The sequence below is a fragment of the Rhinolophus ferrumequinum genome, chromosome 14 (assembly GCF_004115265.2).
Source record: "Rhinolophus ferrumequinum isolate MPI-CBG mRhiFer1 chromosome 14, mRhiFer1_v1.p, whole genome shotgun sequence".
Classification (NCBI taxonomy): Eukaryota; Metazoa; Chordata; class Mammalia; order Chiroptera; family Rhinolophidae; genus Rhinolophus; species Rhinolophus ferrumequinum.
Genome location: NC_046297.1, coordinates 12,309,022 through 12,328,866, shown reverse-complemented (window position 1 = coordinate 12,328,866; position 19,845 = coordinate 12,309,022). Strand labels below are relative to the sequence as shown.

The 19,845-nt window shown below is 36.3% G+C and overlaps 1 protein-coding gene across 1 annotated transcript in view; it reads left to right on the top strand.

Annotated features, from left to right (window-relative positions):
- The window catches only part of C14H8orf34 (chromosome 14 C8orf34 homolog), a 300,332-nt gene that overhangs the window by 220,146 nt on the left and 60,341 nt on the right, over positions 1-19,845 (top strand). The window contains 2 exon segments of the mRNA XM_033126929.1: positions 9,264-9,349; positions 14,552-14,628. Of these exon segments, the coding sequence (XP_032982820.1) occupies positions 9,264-9,349; positions 14,552-14,628 (163 nt within the window).

The window sequence follows — 19,845 nt, the reverse complement described above, 5'->3', positions numbered from 1 at the left end:
CTCAAGTAAGACATTCAAATTGCAACTCTTTATTGCCTGTTATGGGTACATCAGTGCTACATTAAAGCACTAAAGGAAAGCATTAAAGTGGGGGAGATCAGTAAAGGAAAGGGAGACCAAATTATGTTTGCATGCTGAAATTTCTTACATTCGACTGTGTTCTATTGGAATATAGAGCATTACCTTTATGGAAAGTCAAGTCATAACATCCCCACTTGGGAAAGCCATACTGTTTGATGGGAAGCACGCTCACTCACCTTCGTTAGGTCGCAACCTCAGAATACAGTGGGTTCAGATTTCTAAGGAATTCTCAGATTTTCCTATTTTCTGTCTCCAGTCCCTCCTAATTAAGTGGAGCTTGGTGTGCTTTGTTTACTCCTCACAGAAAGGCAAAACTTTCTAAAGAAAGATTGCTATGAGGCTGTCCTGGTTCATTTCTTCATGCTGGTTCCATATCTAGTAACATTTGTCAGAACTCGTGATACAGAACGTAGCTGCCCACTTTCTCTCCATTATGTGGGCAGATAGCACCCTGCTATCTGTACCTCTGGTACAGAGTAATATTCCCTGTAGTTTGAGACTTTCAGTATGCCTCATAATTCTACTAGTAGTTATCACAACCTACTTTCAATTATCCCAAATCTCATCAAATGGGAAAAGCAAAGAAAGGAACGTAAGCCATCTGACTGCGGCGGCGGGGCATGTTGTCACTTCCAGTGCTCTAACATAGAGAAGTCTGACAGCGTTGAGTTTGAGAGAGATTGGCTATGTACGATCTACCAGATGCTTCCAGGGGGTATGAGAGAGAGGGGGTGGTCTTCCATCAGGTACATATGCGAGACAGCCTTCGCTTTCAGTACCATGAGTAAGGGGTCTCTGATTAAAGGAAGGAATGGCTAAGGAAGGAACAAAGTTTTGGCAGCTTTTCAAAAGGATGTTTTGGCTCCCCACACAATCCCATTTTTCAACCTGTTAGAAATCAGTGCTTTTGAAAGACTCCTCACAGCTGCTGCTGAGCTCGATGACTGCTGACCAAGCCTTTCTCTGAGTTGGGCGCAGTATGCAGCATCCTGACTCGAATGGAGTCTGATGCTCATTGAGATGGAGTCATACCCATTTGGAAATAAAGTTTAGTGTTCAGCTAAAAGTCAATACCAGCAAGTTAGAGAAAGAGATATGTCAACATCCTCTGGTAGAGTCTTCTCTGTTTTTTGGCATTCCAGGGATGGTGTTTCACTACCCCCACAGTGAGGATGGATGGGAGACTCCTCTCCTTCCGTATCTGTAAGGAGGAGGCCGTGCAGAGGGCCGTCCCCACCCAGCGGTATCAGCACCACCTGGGAACTCAGCAGAAACGCAAATTCTGGGCTCCAGACCTTCTGAATTGGAAACTCTAGGAGTGGAGGGAGCCCAGTGATCTGTGTTTTAAAATGTCCTCTCGGTGATTCCAGAGCAGCCTCACAATGGAAGAACCACTCCTCTACAGCATTAAATCAGGACCATAACTGCCCATTTCTATTTAGATAGACTTTGAAAAGGGTCCTCTCCAGGGATGACGGCAGGCCGAAAACACACCCACACTTTGCCAGATCATTGTATACACAGGAAAACCTGGTTTAACATGTGTATTCGTGGTTGTGCCAAAGAAAGCTTGAGATTCCAATACCCGGGACTGCCTGTAGCTCAGACGTTACGTGTTTGGCATCTTTCTTTCGGAGTTTCCTTAGCTCCAGAGCAGTCTGGAAATTTGAATTTAATCCTTTCTCATGGCTGCCTCTGACTTCAGGAAGTTTGGACCATCCCCAGCCTGGTCCTTTGTGTGCGTAATAATCTGGCCGAGGTGTGTGAGTCAGTGGCCCACATTCTCGTGGTATCTGCCCGGAAAAATCTGGTTTAGTCGTCCCAAGGTATGCTAAGAATCAGTCCTGCTCCGGCCCTGGTCCTCCCTGCCTTATTTTAGGCTGACATTTTACGTTGGAGTTGAGGTAAAGCAGCAAAGACTGAAAACAAAACCTATCTATTCTCCATGTGTGCTTTCCTTAGATTTGGTTTTAAAATTCTTAAGTCTCTGCCAGGAGAGCAATTAGCAGCCCAGATAAGAGGCCACCTACAGCAGCACATGTGTGCAATCAGGTATGCATGAGAGAACCATAAATTTGATGAGAGTTACTGATAGTTTGCAGGCCCGTATCTCACTTGCAGGAGATAGGAAGTTAAAAGGAAAATTTAACAGGAAAGAGCGTGCACCATCAGTCATGATATTTTAGAGGTTAATGTTCAGAGGTTCTTGTGAATGAGAGAGAGAATTTTAAAAGCAGAATATAAAGAATGACCTCTGGGGAAGGAGAATGTTATTCTAATCCATTCCGCTCTCGGGGTGAAGGTGCTTCATCTTGCTGTAGTTACTTATCCTCATGTGACATAACCAACAAGAGTGCCTACAGATGAAGGCTAGAAGGAAGATTTTAAAATCAATATATAATACTAAAATAAGAAAGGGAATGTCGGTACTGTTGGGAACTTTCTCTTGGCAAAGGAGAGCCCAGGGGAGAAGAATCTGCTGGAGGTTCTGGGAGGCAGAGCTGTGTCTGAGGGTGCAGAGAATGCTGGAAGGGACCTGAGAGTGTCAAAGGGCCAGCGTCAAAGGAAGCAGACTACCCACCTAAGGGTCAAACTGGAATGGCCGAGGGTAAGGGAGAAGGCCGAGGAGGAGTCAGTGGTTTGGAATGGAGAGTGAGAGGAAGAAAGTCCAGGTAATGGACTCCCTGAAGAACTGACATGGGTGGAGAACAGCAGAGTTCCACAGGGGTGCAGTGACACTTTTCTAGGGTAGAAAGGGAATTATGACAAGTGCTTCGTGACTTCAGAGAGGTGATATTTAAATTAGTTATTCTAGGGGCATGAATGTAAACTGAAGTGCTGGGCCCGGATGGTCTCTGACTTCAGGAAACTTGCAAAGTTAATTGGAGAAATCATGCAAATGCACGCAGGCCTCCTGCCAGATTGCAGGATCAGCGCCCAAAGGAGCGCTTTGCCTTCCAAGGTCCCCAGTCAGTTTTGATGTCGATGACAATTTTGGCTTTTCCAAGCCTTCAAAATTGAATAAGTGACAATAAGTTGTTATAATCTCCCGCGAAAAGTAATTCTGGAGACACATACTGGAATCTTAAAATGGAAAATTAACATTTAGAAAGAGACTTAGAAATAACTCGATAACTGCTGTTGTGAAAGAGGCTTGTGAATGAAAAGTAGACTTTGGAAGGGCAAGATAAGTTTTTTGAAAGTTTTTGAAGAAAATGGTTCAAAATTTCTTAAAATCAAAACTGTTTATTGTGGTTCCTCTGATCTAATCAACAGTTATGATTTACAGGTTCTTTTCCAGTGAAACAGATACCTTATTCTTCAAACTAGCAGAAATAAAGAGTAGTGTATCGTATCCTGAAGTTCTTTGTAGAGATTTTGAAACCCAAAAAGGGCAGGCCTCATCCCACAACTCAGTCTGTTCAGCACCTCCACGTGAAATCTAATTTCTTCTCGACGCCTCCACCAACATGTCTAAAACACCTTTGAAACTTACCATGTCCCCAGTCGCATCCTACTGAATCCCCACCAGATTTTATTTTCCCTCAGTTTCCTTATCTCCACAAATGGCAACATGATTATTTCAGTTGCTCAGAACAGAAAAATGGTGATATTGTTTATTTTTCCCTTCCTCTCACAACCCTGAGCCCAATGTATCAGATGTATCGTTGGCTCCAGCTACAGCACTTATCCAGCATCAGTCCACTTTTTATCATCTTTGCTGCTGCCACCCTTGGGCAAGCCAGGCTCATCTCTCAGCAAGATTGCTGGAACAACCTAAAGGATTTCCCTGCTTTCCCGCCTACACGCTTGCCCACCTACAATCTGTTCTCAACACAATACGCAGAGTGAGCCTCTTGAAGCAGAAGTCTGAGCGTGTCACTCCTCTGTTCAAAATCCTCCACTGACTTCCCATTTTCATCAGGGAAGAGAACCAGATATTTCCACATCAGATTTGGAAATGATACTGTAGAATGTCCGCCTTGATCTAGCCCAGGCAAACAAAATCTGAACCACTGTTGTAGCTACCCATCCCCTGAATGAGCTTTGACTTCTTTTGTCTTGACTCGTTCATCTTCCTTATGTCTGGTTTTAAGACTGCGGGACTTTTCAGTAACATTTGCTTCACAAGTATCTGTTGATCACGTACATGTACCTGGTGCTTTGACTGGCTCTGTGATAGGCAAAGAGTCTCTGAGGATCCTGTCTTTCCATTGGCTTGTTCACTATTAGACTGAGTCAATGGAATGTGCTTGTTGACTCACACTTGGAAATAGAACTTCATAATGCTTTTTTTTGTCTAGCCAAATCTCACTGGTCAGTATGAAATTTAATCTGATTCATTTATTTTAAACCCAAACACATTTACTATCACCGTCAGCCCCATTTGTACCCCACTTCAAATACCTGACCTCTTATTAGCTACTAGATCTGCACATGCTTTTGGCAACCAGCTTTGTGCAGGTACAACCTTCAGCATCTCACTTATGCTGGTACCTTTTACATCTCATCTGCTGCCCTGGGATGACCAATGAGAGTCATTCAATGCTAGTGTATGTACAACTCAAAAGTTTGGGGATGTCAGTGCATAAGGAACACCCTTGACCAAGAGCCTGTGGATAAATGCTTTACTCTTTTGCCCTTCAAGGGGCACATTTCTTAAGGATCCTCAGAATTCTTGTGGGATTGATCAACAGCCACCTGTATAGGGGCTGTGTCAATAACACATTCTTGTATTGGCTTTTTCTCCTTTTGTGTTTTCCTCCCATGTCCCTCGCTCCTGTCTCCCAGATCCTACAACCACTCACACATGAGCTTTGTCTCACATTCTGCATAAGGGGAACCAGGCTAAGAACTGCTTAATCCTAAATGTATGCAGGGTGATTTTTCCTTCTTTGCAAGAGTCTATAATTGTAACTAGACTATATAGTATTCTGTAGAAAATTCTTCACACATAGTTTGGCTCCTATTTTCCTTTCCTTATCTCCAAGGTGAACTAATCACTAAAACTACCTTAAGACGTCTCTTTTAGAGTTTACAATGTACCAAACTCAATCTAAGTTAGGTTTTAGAGACATGACAATATGAAAAATAAAATTGTTGCTTAAACTTTAAGACACTCGGAGTGTGTTGACAAACAGACATCTAGACGAAAAGTTAAAATATAGTAAAGTAACGGTTTTGGAAAAGATTTGCATAGGGGCTAAGACTTCTGGAAGAAAAGCTTCTTAAAAGAGGAGACTCTAAAGTGAAAAATTAGGATGAAGGCACCTAGTGAAAGAGGTGAAAATCAATTCTGCAAGAGACTATTTTATAATGACACAGAAGCTTAATAACAAAATTCCTGCCAGAAAGTGAAAGCAGTTTGGAGTTTATGGAGTGTAAAATCCATGGTGTAACATCCAAGGGATGAATTTGCAGAGACACGTAGGGGTTTGCAATAGGGAGACTCAAATAACTTGAGAAGGAAACCATAACACGTCTTGCAGGTGATGAGAAGCCAATAAAAATGGTAGCTCTTAAACTCTTTTGAGTCAAGGATTATTTTGAGAATGTACTTGAAGTTACTGTCACCCTGTCCAAAAAAGAGCACATCAACCAAACACTTTTCATTCCACTTTTTGTGAATTATTGTGATTCCCCTAAAGCCTATCAATGGACCCTCTAAGAATACTCATGTTAAGATCTCTTGTGTTAAAATATTTAAAGCATGAGAATAACATGGTCAGACTGGTTTTGAACATTCTGCTAGCCATTTGGAAAATGGATTTTTGGAGGCCAAGTTTCTAAGTATGCATATCAGTGAGGAAACTATATAACAATCCAGAGAAATCAAAATGAGCAGCAAAATTATAGTAGTAGCATGAAGAAAAAAGTGATGGATTCAGGAAATCTCTTTAGGAAGTGTAATTAGCAAGACTGGGGGTGGTGAGCCCCATACAGTGCAACGCAGGATAATGATGAAAATGGTTTGCTTTTGCACGTATAGCCTTTGAGATGTTCATGGTGCATCCGGATAAATTGTCCTGCAAGAATTTGAGCACACCAGTCTTAAGCTGAGCACTCAAGATAAAGAACTGAAAAACCTCAGCCTGTATGTGGTTAAAACCGTAAGAGTGGGTGAGCTGATTTAAGGAAATGACATAGAACGGGAAAAGAGTGCAGCTGAAAATTAAATAAAAGCAAGGTATGAAAAGTTTCCACTGTATATGACAATGAGAGGGTCCGCGGAGCAGCCTCGGTGTAAGCAGTCACCTCAGAATAGTAGAAGTACAAACCAAATTTAAAAAGATTGAGGAGTGAATGAAAACTGTGGAAGCCAAAGAATTCACTGAAGAATATTTAGGGAGTTTGGCCCAAAGAAGAACAAACAAGATGAAGCAACAGCTAGATGTTTTAGATAATTAGGAGAGCGATTTTGTTTTGTGGTGTTTTTGTTTGTTTGTTTTGTTTTTAAGACTGAGTGAGAAGTGAGCTTGTTCTCATGCTGTGAAAAATGGGCAGTGGAGATCAACAGAATGACTGGTGGTAGGTAAAATAAATTAAAGTCCAAGAGGGACATGAGATGACAGGGTTCAAACCACCATCCTAAAGGATGGTTTAAGCTTTACATAGGACAGAGGTCCTCTCAATCTCTGTGAATTGGAAAGGTGGTGAATACAGGTCGAGATGAAGATAATTCTCTAGGTGCCATGTGTGGGGTAGTAGGTCTTTATTCCAGATTACATGATTTTTCTGGATGTCATAGAAGTGATATTTTTTAAAAGATTTTGAAAGGAATGGAAGAAGGCAAGGCGACCGAGAAATCCAAGTTCAAAGTTAGAGACCATTGATTTGTTCTCACCAATCCTAGAGTGTCATGATTTTCTCCAGCATTGTCCAGCTGCACATGTGCAGGAAAATGATGGACTGATACACAGATAGGATCTGTTTGGGCAATAATGACAGAAAGACATAGGTCTCCAGAGGGGTTAGGCAGCCTTCCTTGGAGAGGAGGTACTGTATTCTTAGAGGAAAAAAGGGATGTCATATTCTTAAAAAAGAAATGTGTCCTCACAAAGAGGAGCAGAACACATTTTGTTTAGGGGCTGAAAATATAGAAGAGTGTTTAATAGGGAGATGAGTTTTAGCAAGCAAAGAGAAAAAGTTTGGGAATCTGAGTAAAACTCTCGTAGCGGACAAAAATGATTTAACTTTTATTAAGACTGTATTTCCCGGACTTGCCCACACAGCCCTTGTTTGCACAGCACCTATTAACTTCTTACAGAAGTAATGCTGTGTGGATTTCAGCTTGGGAAATATTGGCAGAGCCATTAAGGAGAGCAGGGCTGTGAAGCATTCCGCAGTGGGGCTGGTGCCAAGTCACGATAAACTCAACTCTGAAGGTATCTGGAGGGCAGTGTTTGGACAAAGATGAGCCAGTATCCAGGCCACCCAATTTGTTGGGTTGGTTTCACGGCCATTTGTCTTTTCAACTCAGCTAAATTGAGAAGTCGGTGAAATCAGGGACAGTTGTAATTTCTTTACATCTTTACAACATTTGGCTTATTGTTGAGCACATTAGTAAATGCTAAATAAATATTTCTTTGTACTGAAGCTTGCAATGAGCAAAAGAAATAGAATTACAGCTTACTTTTTATTTCTTGCATCTTTCTGCCTTTGTTGGCAATTTATTTTTTATTTAGTTTTTTGACCTAATATTCAATACCCAAATGTGTTGGACCTCATTGTCAATTTTTAATAATTTGTACTCACATCTATCTCATGTACCTACATACTTTCTATCCTTGATTATTTTGATGAAATGGGCCTCCAAAAAGAATATTTGATATTGCTGATTAGTGAAGTACTTATCCTAATTATTAGAAGTAAACAAGATAAGAAGAAATAGTTGGGCAGTATTAAGAATTATGTAGCTAAATCATTCATTTAAAAAGGGTGGTTTTTTTCAAAGTACAATTTAAAAAATTAATTAAAAGTATAAAATCATACATATTTGACAAAAAAGTGTTGTATCAGGGTATTACCCTTGAGAATTTTTTAATGAGCTTGCATAATACAATAAATATGGTTTTGTGTATAGAAGGTAACATATAAATGTGCAACACATACAGAAATGTGCAGAATTTAATATCAGAATACAAAAGGAAATATAATACCCAATATTTATAATAATACAAGAGATAAAGAGACAGGCATATATGCTTGAATATGGAAAAGTCAAATGCAAATTATTGTGTTGATTTCACTGGGGTGTATAAAAACAAAGATATAAGATAGTTGAAAATTTCAACTTCAGCCTGGTATACTTAGGAACTGAGCTTGAGTTTTTAAAATATTAAAGCTAAATGTTATGCATTTATTAATACTCTTCTATGAAGGCATTTGCCATCAACTGAGTAAGTATAAGGAGAAAGAAAGGGTTCTGGTGGAAACTCACATCTCTGGATGGTTTGATGCAATGTCCTCCAGTACCAGCAGGGCTTATTCTGCTGTTCTTAGAACAGAGTTCGAACATTTATTGATGAGCTTTCTGTCCTTTGATGGAGTAGTTTCACAGTGTAATATAAACCAGACTGTTTGAATTGGATTTTGCTAGCCTACTTTTCTCACTATAGAGATGTGAGTACAGAGGCTCAGGAAAGCACCTATACAGTCTTCCTCTCCTGAAGGAGACCTAGTGTCTCTGAGAATCCTGGAAAGTCACACATACTAGGAATCTATACTTCCACTGTAGAGACTGACCTTGATCTGCAGACCTGAAAGCTCAGGTTTGGTTCATTTGGAGAACTGTGTTTGTTAAACCTCTAGGTAACCATGGGAACCCTCACACGGCCTTGGACCCACAAGTAAGGCTAACATACTGTGTTAGATTCTTGCTTTTCTTCCACTCACTTCCTTGCTGTAGTTTCAGTGAAAACATTTGCTTATAAGTTTTCCTCCAGTCAGGCTAAGAAGGCAAGCAAATTCTACCTAGACTAACTTTTCCATATATACAGGAGAAAAATAATGAAAGTGTTTTTCCTTAAAGGTTAGAAAAACAAAAATACTATATTATAAAGGATTTAGTACACTTTTATTTCTACTTTGAAGAAGCATGCCTGATTTTAGAGTCTAGAAGTTCATAATCACGTCCCCAATATTATGTAATTCACATTTCAAATTATTTTTTAACTATTTAGGCTTCAAGGAGACAATCTGGCAGAAAGGACAGAAGAGACGTCACAAATCCTTCATTCTCCAGATGAAATAATTCCAGATTCTTTGGGTAAGTTTTAAATCCAGCAATATTTCTTGTAATTTTATTGACACTTGAAGATTAAAAAAAAAAAAAAATGAGACTAACACCAAACGTCTTCCTCTGCACCAAATCACCATGGCTGTCTGTCATGTGTCCGTCCACCATTCCTTCATGCTGTGTGTAAGGAGTGTGGGTTCTGGGGAGCAGCCTCTTCATGTCTGTGCTTGTTTAAGGTACAAACAGGTCAACTCTATGTTGGCTACCCCCTAAATTTTGCGACTAATTCCAATTTGTTTTCATAACTTCACATGGCCTGTTTCCATTCTCATATCAGATCCCGTTAGTCTTCCCAGGCAGAAGTGTCAATTATATTTGATTGTTTGCTCCCTTCTCACCCTTATATTAAATTGTTCTCAAATCATGTCAATGTCATTTCAGAATTTTATTTCCAAGCCAGCCTTGTCTTCGTTTTCCCTGATGCTGCCTAGTCTATGCTTTTGCTTTCTGTCTACTGTAACAGCCCTGTACATAGAATCTCCTTGTACTACGTCACCGCTCTTTAGTTAAAAATAACTGCTTACTTTATCCCCATTTTTTATAGGACAAACTTCAAACTCCTTAACTTAGCATATTAAGTTCATGTGAGAGCACTTCAAAATGTTTGCTGAATAAATAAATAAGCACACGTAATGCCAGTACAATGGTGTCTAAGGTACACTCCTGCTTCATCATTCAGTGTTCTAACAGGAGGTAGTCGGGCATACATCTGGGATAATTAAAAGAGAGACTATAGGGACATATTTTCCTTACATCTGGATAGAGAAGGGCATCTTAAGCAAGATGTATAAATTCCTAACTATGGAAGTCAAGAACTCCTGCTCATCAAAGGATGCCATAAAAAGCGAATAGACAAGCCAGAAAATAGGAAAATATATTTGAAATGTTTTTGTCACTGATCAAATGTTAGTACTCAGAATCCATAAAGAACATATACACGTCAATAAAGAAAAGAGCAACAAACCAATAAAAAATAGGCAATAGATACGAATTGACATTTCACAGAAGAGGAAACACAATTGGCCAATGAGTATTTGAAAAATGCTTCTCTACTCTAGTAATCAAGGAAAAGCAAGTTAAGCCCACAGAGAGATGCTGTTTTACAACCTTTTGTTTGCCATTCCTTAAGAAATCTGGCAAAACCAAGTGCTGGTGAAGACACAGAGGAAAGGAAAGTCATACATTACAGGTGGGGTGTAAACAATTTTAGAAATAGTGTTCCATTATCTTAAAATCGTGAGTATTTACATAATGTAAAACTCAGATACTCCACTTGTAGGTAATTATCTTAGAGAAACAGTTCTCATCTACCATGAAATGTGAACAATCCCTGGACAGGAAAATGGATACATTGTGGAACTGTTACAATGTAGGAAACTGAATACATTTCAATTACACATGTAAGATGGATGACACCAGTGGTGTGCTGGTAAATGTTAATAACTGTTTCTTTCAAAAAGAAATCCCTAATTTGTAGAGATTGATGGTTTCCATGATGTAAATACCCTCACCTTGGTTGATTTCAAGCAACCAATCTAAAATGGCAGTTGGGTCTCTCTATCTGGTATGAGCAAGTTGTAACTCACAACCAAATAAATCTTAAAAGCATAATACTGATTGAACAAAACAAGTCACAGAATGACATTTTTGTAAAGATCAAAACTAGCAAATTTAAGAAATATGTTCTTTTGGCAAACATAATAAGTGATAAAATCATATTTAAAGAAGGGAGTTAGGAACTCAAAACAGTGGTTATCCTCAATGGGTAGTGGCAATAAGGTGGGTTAAGAAATTGTTCACAGGTACATAAAGAATATTGGAAATGTTCTAATTCTTCAGTTAGGTGGTGGTTTTGGAGTGTTTATCATTGTGTTTTGTAATTTAAATATACTGTATATATTATGCATAAATATATTTTATATACGCATATACTTTTTTATATGTCAAATATTACTTAATGAACATTTAAAAATATGGGAACATCAACCAATGCCAATGTAGCACAATACAATTAAATGATAATTGTTTACATGTACTCAAATCTCTCATAGTACTGATGACATGAAACACTCATGATGGACCTTTAACACTGACAGTGAAAGTTGGGCAATGTGTCCCCAGCAAAATGGAGGTCCCAGGCTGGCCATTTGTTGACACAAGACAGAATTATTTGACTAGCTCATTATTTTTAAAAATTCTATCAAAACCACCTTAATCCACCAATCTACAAATCTGTATCTTCAGCAATCACATTTATATAATAACTGGGAATTATAAGGATTTAAATATTTTGAAAAATTAAACGATGCATCAGTAATATGTTGGTTATATTTACTTGCTCCACTGGGGGAGCTGGTGCAAGGAAAGTAATGCATACTTAACGTATTCATTAAGTTTAAGCTCCTTTCTGAAACTGCTTATATTCTGCATTATGACATTCAAATATTAGTAGACTTAATTAGCAACTCCAAAATATGAGTTTCTGATTCAATACCTTCTTTTCCAATTAAGTTAGTCAAATCATGGATCCAATAATTCAATATTATTGGTATTATTCAAAAGTGCTAATGTGATTTTTATGTCTGCTGTGCATCCACACTGAGTTTGGCTCAATACACATAAATATTTCTATGAATAGGTGTAATTTTGTGCATAAAAAGCCTGTGGTGCCACAAACAGCCAAAGTAAAAATAATGTCAGGAAAAAGGTGGATAAAGGTAAACATTATAATAAACTCTGCAGATTTCTAGTTTCTACCAGCATGGCCCAATCAGCAACAGAAGCAAGTTTCTAGTTCAAGTGCTGCCAGAGACTTAGATTTTGACAAAATTATTTTATCTTTCTATGCTTCTGTTTCTTCTTCTCTAAAAAGAAGAGACAAAATAAACTGTAATATTTGATCAATTCAGAGACTCATTTTCCCCTCTGTGTGATTAAAAGAACAAAACAAAACACTCAAAGAATTCAATGACTGTATTTTGAAAATCATATATTGATACAAGAAATTGCTCACAGTAGACAGGGTGAAATAATTTATACATATGCACCAAATTATTGTTCATAAACAATGTGCTAAAATACCTTTAAAAATGGAATTCCAAGCATGAAACCCTAAGATTTTATTTTCATGATATCTATTGTCCCTACTAGCATGTTAGATTGATATCTGTCACTAGATTTGAACTAGTTAGCAGAGTCCTTTCAAATTAATAGTTTTTAATATGGTTAGATATGTAAGTTCGAAAATATTCTGGCAAGACTTTTACACTATGCTGAATGGAATTTATTATATTTTAGATCTCAGTAGATAAGGTACAAATAATCAGGAAGAATTCAACCAAACTAAGATCAAAACAGAATGTAAAAGAGAATCATAAAAAATTATTTTGCTTAACTTATTTTGAAAGCACTTAGTAGAGTGCCTGACATCTAGTATTTGTTGAATAAATGAATAAATAAATACGCAAATAAATGGTTAAATGAACTGATTAATACATGCATGAAAAATCAAATAGAATGACAATACCTCTTTAAAATCATGAAGAACTCACTGAGAAGAACTTGAAAAGTCAGCTAAAATACAGTATTTCTAGTCTTAAAAATTCAGCAAATCCACTAGAGGATGGGTTTTCTTCTCCTATATATGAAATGGTTTGCTTTGTAATGTAGAACAGGACATTTTAGTATTATTTCTTTACTAAGTCAATATTCTACTCGAATAAAAATTTCAGCACACAAATAAAATGGGAAAATACTGAGTGAATACTACAACTGTACTAGTACTTGCTCACAGTTCAGTAGAATATAATTCAGTCTCAGGTGACTTGAATTATGCTAATTTATGCATGCTAATTTACAGAATCGATCTATTGTCACCCTTACAGCTGGGTTTTAGTAAATAGGGGTTCAGGTATTCTGTGAAAGCAGATTAATATTTTTGAACTTGGTGTAATTCTCATCATCTATACTGATTTGTCAACAAAAATTTGCTTCTTTTAAATGTCTATGTTCTTTTTGGACGGGTGGTGGTAGGTAAAGATTTTAAATTTATTTACAAGTTGAGAATATATGTGGTTGGCCCAAAGTCAGTTTTATGTGGAAAGAATTCCATGTTCTGAAATGAAATCTCCATTTACATCCAGATAAACTATGTGCCCTTGAGTTTAGTGACTTTTCTTCTTGAATGTAAAATTCTGAATTATCAGAGATAGAGGGAGGTCCATGATTCAAAAGCTATGATTATGGATTTATGCTAAGCTTTCCATCAACTTCCTGGTCTTGGGTGGCCATTAGTGCTTGAAGGATTTAATGCTCTCGTTGTCTTTGTAGGGCACACATTTTATGCAATAGGAGAATCTGTCTCCATATTTACGTCAATCTGAAGGAGGATCTTTAGGGATTCATTTGGCCCTTTCAAATATTAATAAATATAAGAAATCTATTTTAAAAATCCCCACTGGTTTAAGATGCCTTTCTCTTAACTGATATTTTTATTTGAATAGAAGGTATTAAAACACAGACTATTTGTAGATGCTTTATTTATCTATTCTTATTGCAGAATTCTATATAAATCCTTGTTGTTATAATTAATTTAACTCAGCAGATATACGGAAAAGGCTACCATCATTTTATTCACATATTTGAATGGCACTACTCATTTACTCCTCAGTCTACCTAAGCTAAGTAATCACAACTTCTTGCTTGATACATTAAAATGGAAAAGTTTCCATCATTTAACAATGTGCACCATTCTCCAGAATTTTCCATCCTGTTCAAAAGAGAAAACACAAATAGTACTTAAATTGTGTGGCCAAGAAAGATAAAAGAAGACAGTTGATGGATAAAACAAAGAAATATAAAATTACAAACCAGAAAAAGAACATACAATGTAAGTTCCAACAGCTGAATAATATGCTAAGTTTGCTCTATCTAACATGGCAGCAGCTCTTGTACATTTCCTAACTTCATTGTGTCCTTCTATAAAAATTCTTAACATTTTTCATTGGTTGTCTGAAATAAACAGCATTTTATACTCTATTTTAACTCACAAATAGTATGATTTTTCAAGAACCAGTTCAGCCCAGTTTAATATCCTTCTCATGACAGGCTTACGTATCAGAGAGTTAATAAGCAGTATGTGACTATAATTTGTTCATTCCTTTTTAAAAATAGCTTCTTTACCTCGGACTGAAGAAGTACTAATGGAAGAGGGTGGAGAATTTGAGAAAGCATCTAAATTAACAGGACCTGTAAGTACATTAATTTACTTATATTTTATTCGATCTCTAAAAGTAATTTACTTCACTAATAGGAAAATATAAAAGATACAGAAAGGAATAGAAAACAATATTCTTCAAATTAAAGACTATTTTAAATGTGTATGCAGTGTTTCCCCAGTCATACAGGGCGTTTATATCAGTAGGTGGCCAGCTTGATTATAGGTATACAGAAAGGCAAAAACTCTTTCAGCATTTAGGGACTAAGATTTGAATGAGGTGTGAAAAACTAAATTCTGGTATTATTACCTGTTTGTTTTTGCACGTGAACAGTCTACAAGATTTTAAGTTGCCATCCTAAACTCTGATAAGTTTAACTATACATATATTGATAGAAAAATAAATGTTTTGCGTATCTTGAAAGTTTACATATAAGTATGCTGTTATTAGTTGTGAAATCCTCATAATATTTTTGTTAACCTAAATCTCTTCAATAGAGTATATTGGGAGAAAACCAGTAGGTTTAAGATTTTCAGTGCAATATAATGTTGAAAGAAGAAATACAGAAAACTTGAAATCTAGATATAAATTCTAAATGTAAAGTTTATAAAAGATTGAGTTGTTATAAAAATGACTACAATCTTGCATGATCCTAAACTTAATATTTAGAGAGGGTTTATATACTACAATATTCTCTATATTAGTTTGCTATGGCTGTCGTAAAAAAGCACCACTGACTGGGTGTCTTAATCAACAGAAATGTATTGTCTCACAATTCTGGAGGCAAAAATCAGACACCTAAGTGTCAGCAGGCTTGATTTCTTCTGAGGTGTCTTGTCTTCCCCCTATGTCATCATCCCTCCATGTCTGTGTCCTAATCTCTTCTTTTAAGCACACCGGTCATTTTGGATTAGGACCCGTCCTAATGATCTCATTTAACTTAATTACTCTTTAAAAAATGCTGTCTTCAAATACAGTCACATTCTGGACAACGGAAGGTTAGGATGTCAACATATGAACTTGGGGGCAGAGGGGGGCGCATAATTCAGCCCATAACACTCTCTGATGATGCTACATTATTGGGAACATCATTTGGATCACAAGATTTGGTTGAGGACACCTCATTTTCCAATGGATTTTGTAATAAAATTAAAAATTACTGGTGAAATTAATGTAGCTTTGTTTATATGTTACTTTCTCATTGACTCTTCCCTGACCCTGTTTAAAATTTCAAATTTAGTTTCTTTATTTTTCTATATAGTACTTATCACCTTCTACTATGCTATGTCATTTACTTGCTTTATTTATGGTCCATCTCCTTTCACATAATGTCAGGTCCATGTGAGCAAGAATTATTGTGCTTTTTTTCCTTCATTTTTGTATCCCTGGAAAAGTATCTACACATAGTAGACACACAATACATTGAATGAATGAATATGTTGAGTGAATGAATTTTTTATCAATAATTTCTCATCACAAGATGGAAAAATCTTATATTTTCCTATATTATTAAATGGTAGGACCTTAGAAATGGAAAGAACCACGGTGGCCATCTAGTTTAGTCTTTCCTCTCCTTTACCTCAGTATCCTGAGCTCCTGTCCCACTTTTATCCAATGGAAGGATATCCATTTTATAGATAAGCAAACAGAAAGTCAGAGAAGCTTAGTAACAGGACCAGGGTCCCAAAGCTAAAAGAGAGATGAGGTTGGAGTGGGTACAAGTCGATTTCCCTTCTAACCATTCTTGATATTTATAGTGCTTTCCTGTTTCTTTTAGAAATTTACTCCTATTTGTTAGACATTTTCTTGTATTCCTCACAGCTGCTTGTAACCATTGGTCTTAGTTCTACTTCTTTGGTAATAGCTTGAGTCCAAACCTTCTTCCTCTTAACTGATCTCCAGGTATTAGAAGTAGTTGGCATGTGCCATTTGAGACTATTTTTTTCAGCCCAAACACAACCGTTTTTGCAACCAATTAGTACATTGTGTAAGATTTCAGCACCTTTGATGCTTTCTCTGAACACATTCTTGTTTGTCAAGTTCCCTATTAAGTGTGGGTTATGCCACAACCAAACCCAGGGTTCCAAATGACGTTCTCACATCAGAGAGTATAATGCGGTATGTACTGGACGCAAATCTTATCTTTGGAATATCACCTGGGGTTGTATTAACTTTTTTTAAAGGAACTTTCTGACATTTATTAACTTCACTGTCTCCATAATCTCATGATGATAAAAACATGTCATCATTTAGGCTCTGATAATCTATCATTAATCACTTATTGCAAAGATTTGTTTTATCATCTGTGAATTGCACCAAGCCCATATATCTCCCTCATATTTAAAAGGATACAGTTAGATTCATTTTGTAACCACTTTATAAAATCAAGTTATATTCTTTTCGTAGTATTTGGCTTACTTAATAATACCTAACAACCCAATGTCGTGGGGTGGGGGAGAGAAATTAGATTTTTTGATCAAATTTGTCCTGAGTGATTACAAACTGGTTCTCAAAGATTTTTGCTATTTTTTCACAGTGCTCACATAGTGATTTCCTAGTGCAAAAATTTGTTTTAAGTCAATTTTACTTGTTTTCATTTATCCCTGATTAGATTTTTGAATTCTTGAAAATTCTACAATTCTATTTAATGTCAAATTAGCCATTTAATTCTTTTTGGAAATATGTAGACTATAAACAATACATGGATAAATTAATATCAGGGTCTTGAACATAATTTCTAGATGGTAGCTGCTTTTATTATGAAGACAATATGGATTTAAAAATGTATATTAGGTCCGATTGATGATATTTTAGATACAAATTTCCCAAAACACATTTCTGTGTTTCTTAGAATTGTATTTTTGGTAAATGAAGAAGAAAGTTATGGCTTTATATAGATATGAATAGAGAATTGGGACAATACAGAACTTTTTTCTTTATTACCATGAGAAATACAAAATACTTCAAAGCAAATTTTGAGTCATATCCTGCCAACATATACACCTGTCACAAATGTTGAAAACCATTTAGAGTAATTTCGATACACGCTGTCTCTATTTGCTAACTTTTCATGTTGGGTATTGGATATGGATTAGTAACCTTTTAACTTTTATGTTGGAAACCTTTTCCCAGTGGTTTCCCCTGTGTTAAAATATTCTGTGACTATTTTATGAATATTTGAGTGAGGTAAAGGTAACATTTAGATTTATGTTTTTATTGTCCCCTAAAAGCAACTCAGTCTTTTGGAATTTCCCTCCCCTCCCTCCTCCTTCTGTGTTCTGGACAATCTCTTAGCATGTCCAGAGCTTGTGAAGATTAAAGCTGGATTTGTCAGGTAAATCTATTTATTAAAAATGAACCAATGAAAGGAAAAATCTTAGAAAGAAAATGCCACGCGGAAGATATTGATTACAACCTTTTAGTTCATAAATGTAGTACATATTTTTTAGACTGATGATTCATAAAGACTTAATATCACTGATTTTTTTGAAAAACAAGTCTTTGTTGTCTAGAAATATATATTTAAAAAAAAAAACCCAAGGATGCTATTCTCCCATTTCTTCTCTTCTTCAACACCCCCGATATAAAGGATATTATTACACCTTATTAAAACTTCACCCAGTTGTCCAGACAATGCTCCATCTATGAATTCTTCTATGTTAATACCAATGATTTTTTAATTTTACAATCCCTATGGCATTCTTAATTGAAGAAATTCTCTTTTATATTAAACAAACATGCGAGCAGAATGGGAAGATGAAAAGATAATTAAGAAAGACCTTTGACATTCAATCTCTTACTGACTTTTATTTTCCTTTGTGACTCTCTTATTTATTTTATTCAGTGGTCAGTACTGACCAGCCCAACATAAGCTAACTCCCCTAAGACTTTGTGTAACTGGTCATCATTTCTTAAAGTAGAAGAAAAATTAAAAAAAGTACTTCTATAGGGAAAAGTTTCTTAAAATGACCCAGATTTACCGAAAGTTATATTTTCTGTACATTTTTTTCTGAAGAGTTTTATCTATTTGAGGAGATGTATACAATTAACTAGAATACTAGTAGTACCGTGTTTCCCTGAAAATAAGACCTAGCCAGACAATCAGCTCTAATGCGTCTTTTGGAGCAAAAATTAATATAAAACACGGTCTTATTTTACTATAAGACCAGGTCTAATATAACATAATATAATATAAACATGGTCTTATATAAGACCCGGTTTTATATAAGACCCAGTCTCATATAATATAATAAGACTGGGTCTCATATAATATAAGACCGGGTCTTATATTAATTTGTGTTCCAAAAGACGCATTAGAGCTGATTGTCCGGCGAGGTCTTATTTTCAGGGAAACACGGTAGTAGACAAGTTATCTAATCAAATTTTGGAGTCTCATGAGATTTTTCCTTTGGACATTTTAGGTCTGTTGATTTCTAACACATTGAGGATGGAAATATTTGCACAAACCATACAAATATTATTTTTTTAAATTCCTATGAATTTTTAAGTTGTAACTTCTAAATGTCGTATTTGCATCAGAAAGGTGGCTTAACGTGATTAAGTGTAACATCATAAATATTAAATCATTGATTGTAGCTTTTGTAATTAATCAGCCTCTTTACATAATTTCACTGTTTCTCCACTAGTAGATTTATGACGTTATTCTTTGGGATCGCTAAATTCTATATTTTATATTTAAGATAATAGGAAGGAAGGGTGGCCTAATATGCACTGATGTAGAAAAAGTACAGTGGGTTTTTAAGGAAATAATACCAAGAAGATGTATGACAGCATGCTCCGGATGTCCTGATATCCCAACTCATGTGGAGTCCATTAATTCATATAAATATGATGGGCAAAGAGAAAATCTATTATGACATTTTCAGCATTTTGAGGCTTTTGCTACTTCTTTATTAAACGTGACTGCCAGCTACTGCAAATTTCATTTGGTATGTAAATAGACTGAATAGGAAGAAAAACAATATGGATTATGTTTGTGTAGTGATTATGATCTTTGCAGGGTGTATGCTGGAAAGGCCTATTTGTGTGTGAAATACATTAATTTAATATTTAGTCCCTTGGTGGGGATGGAAAAACATTAAGACCCCCACAGAAAGGTTTTTCCTTCCATGCTTATCTTCTTCTTCAGCTAAGCAAACTACACAGATAACATAAAAATGATTGGCTACAAAGTGCTTTCGTACAGAAGCTTAACCATTTGTGGGCTTCCTTTTCCTCTCAATCACATTA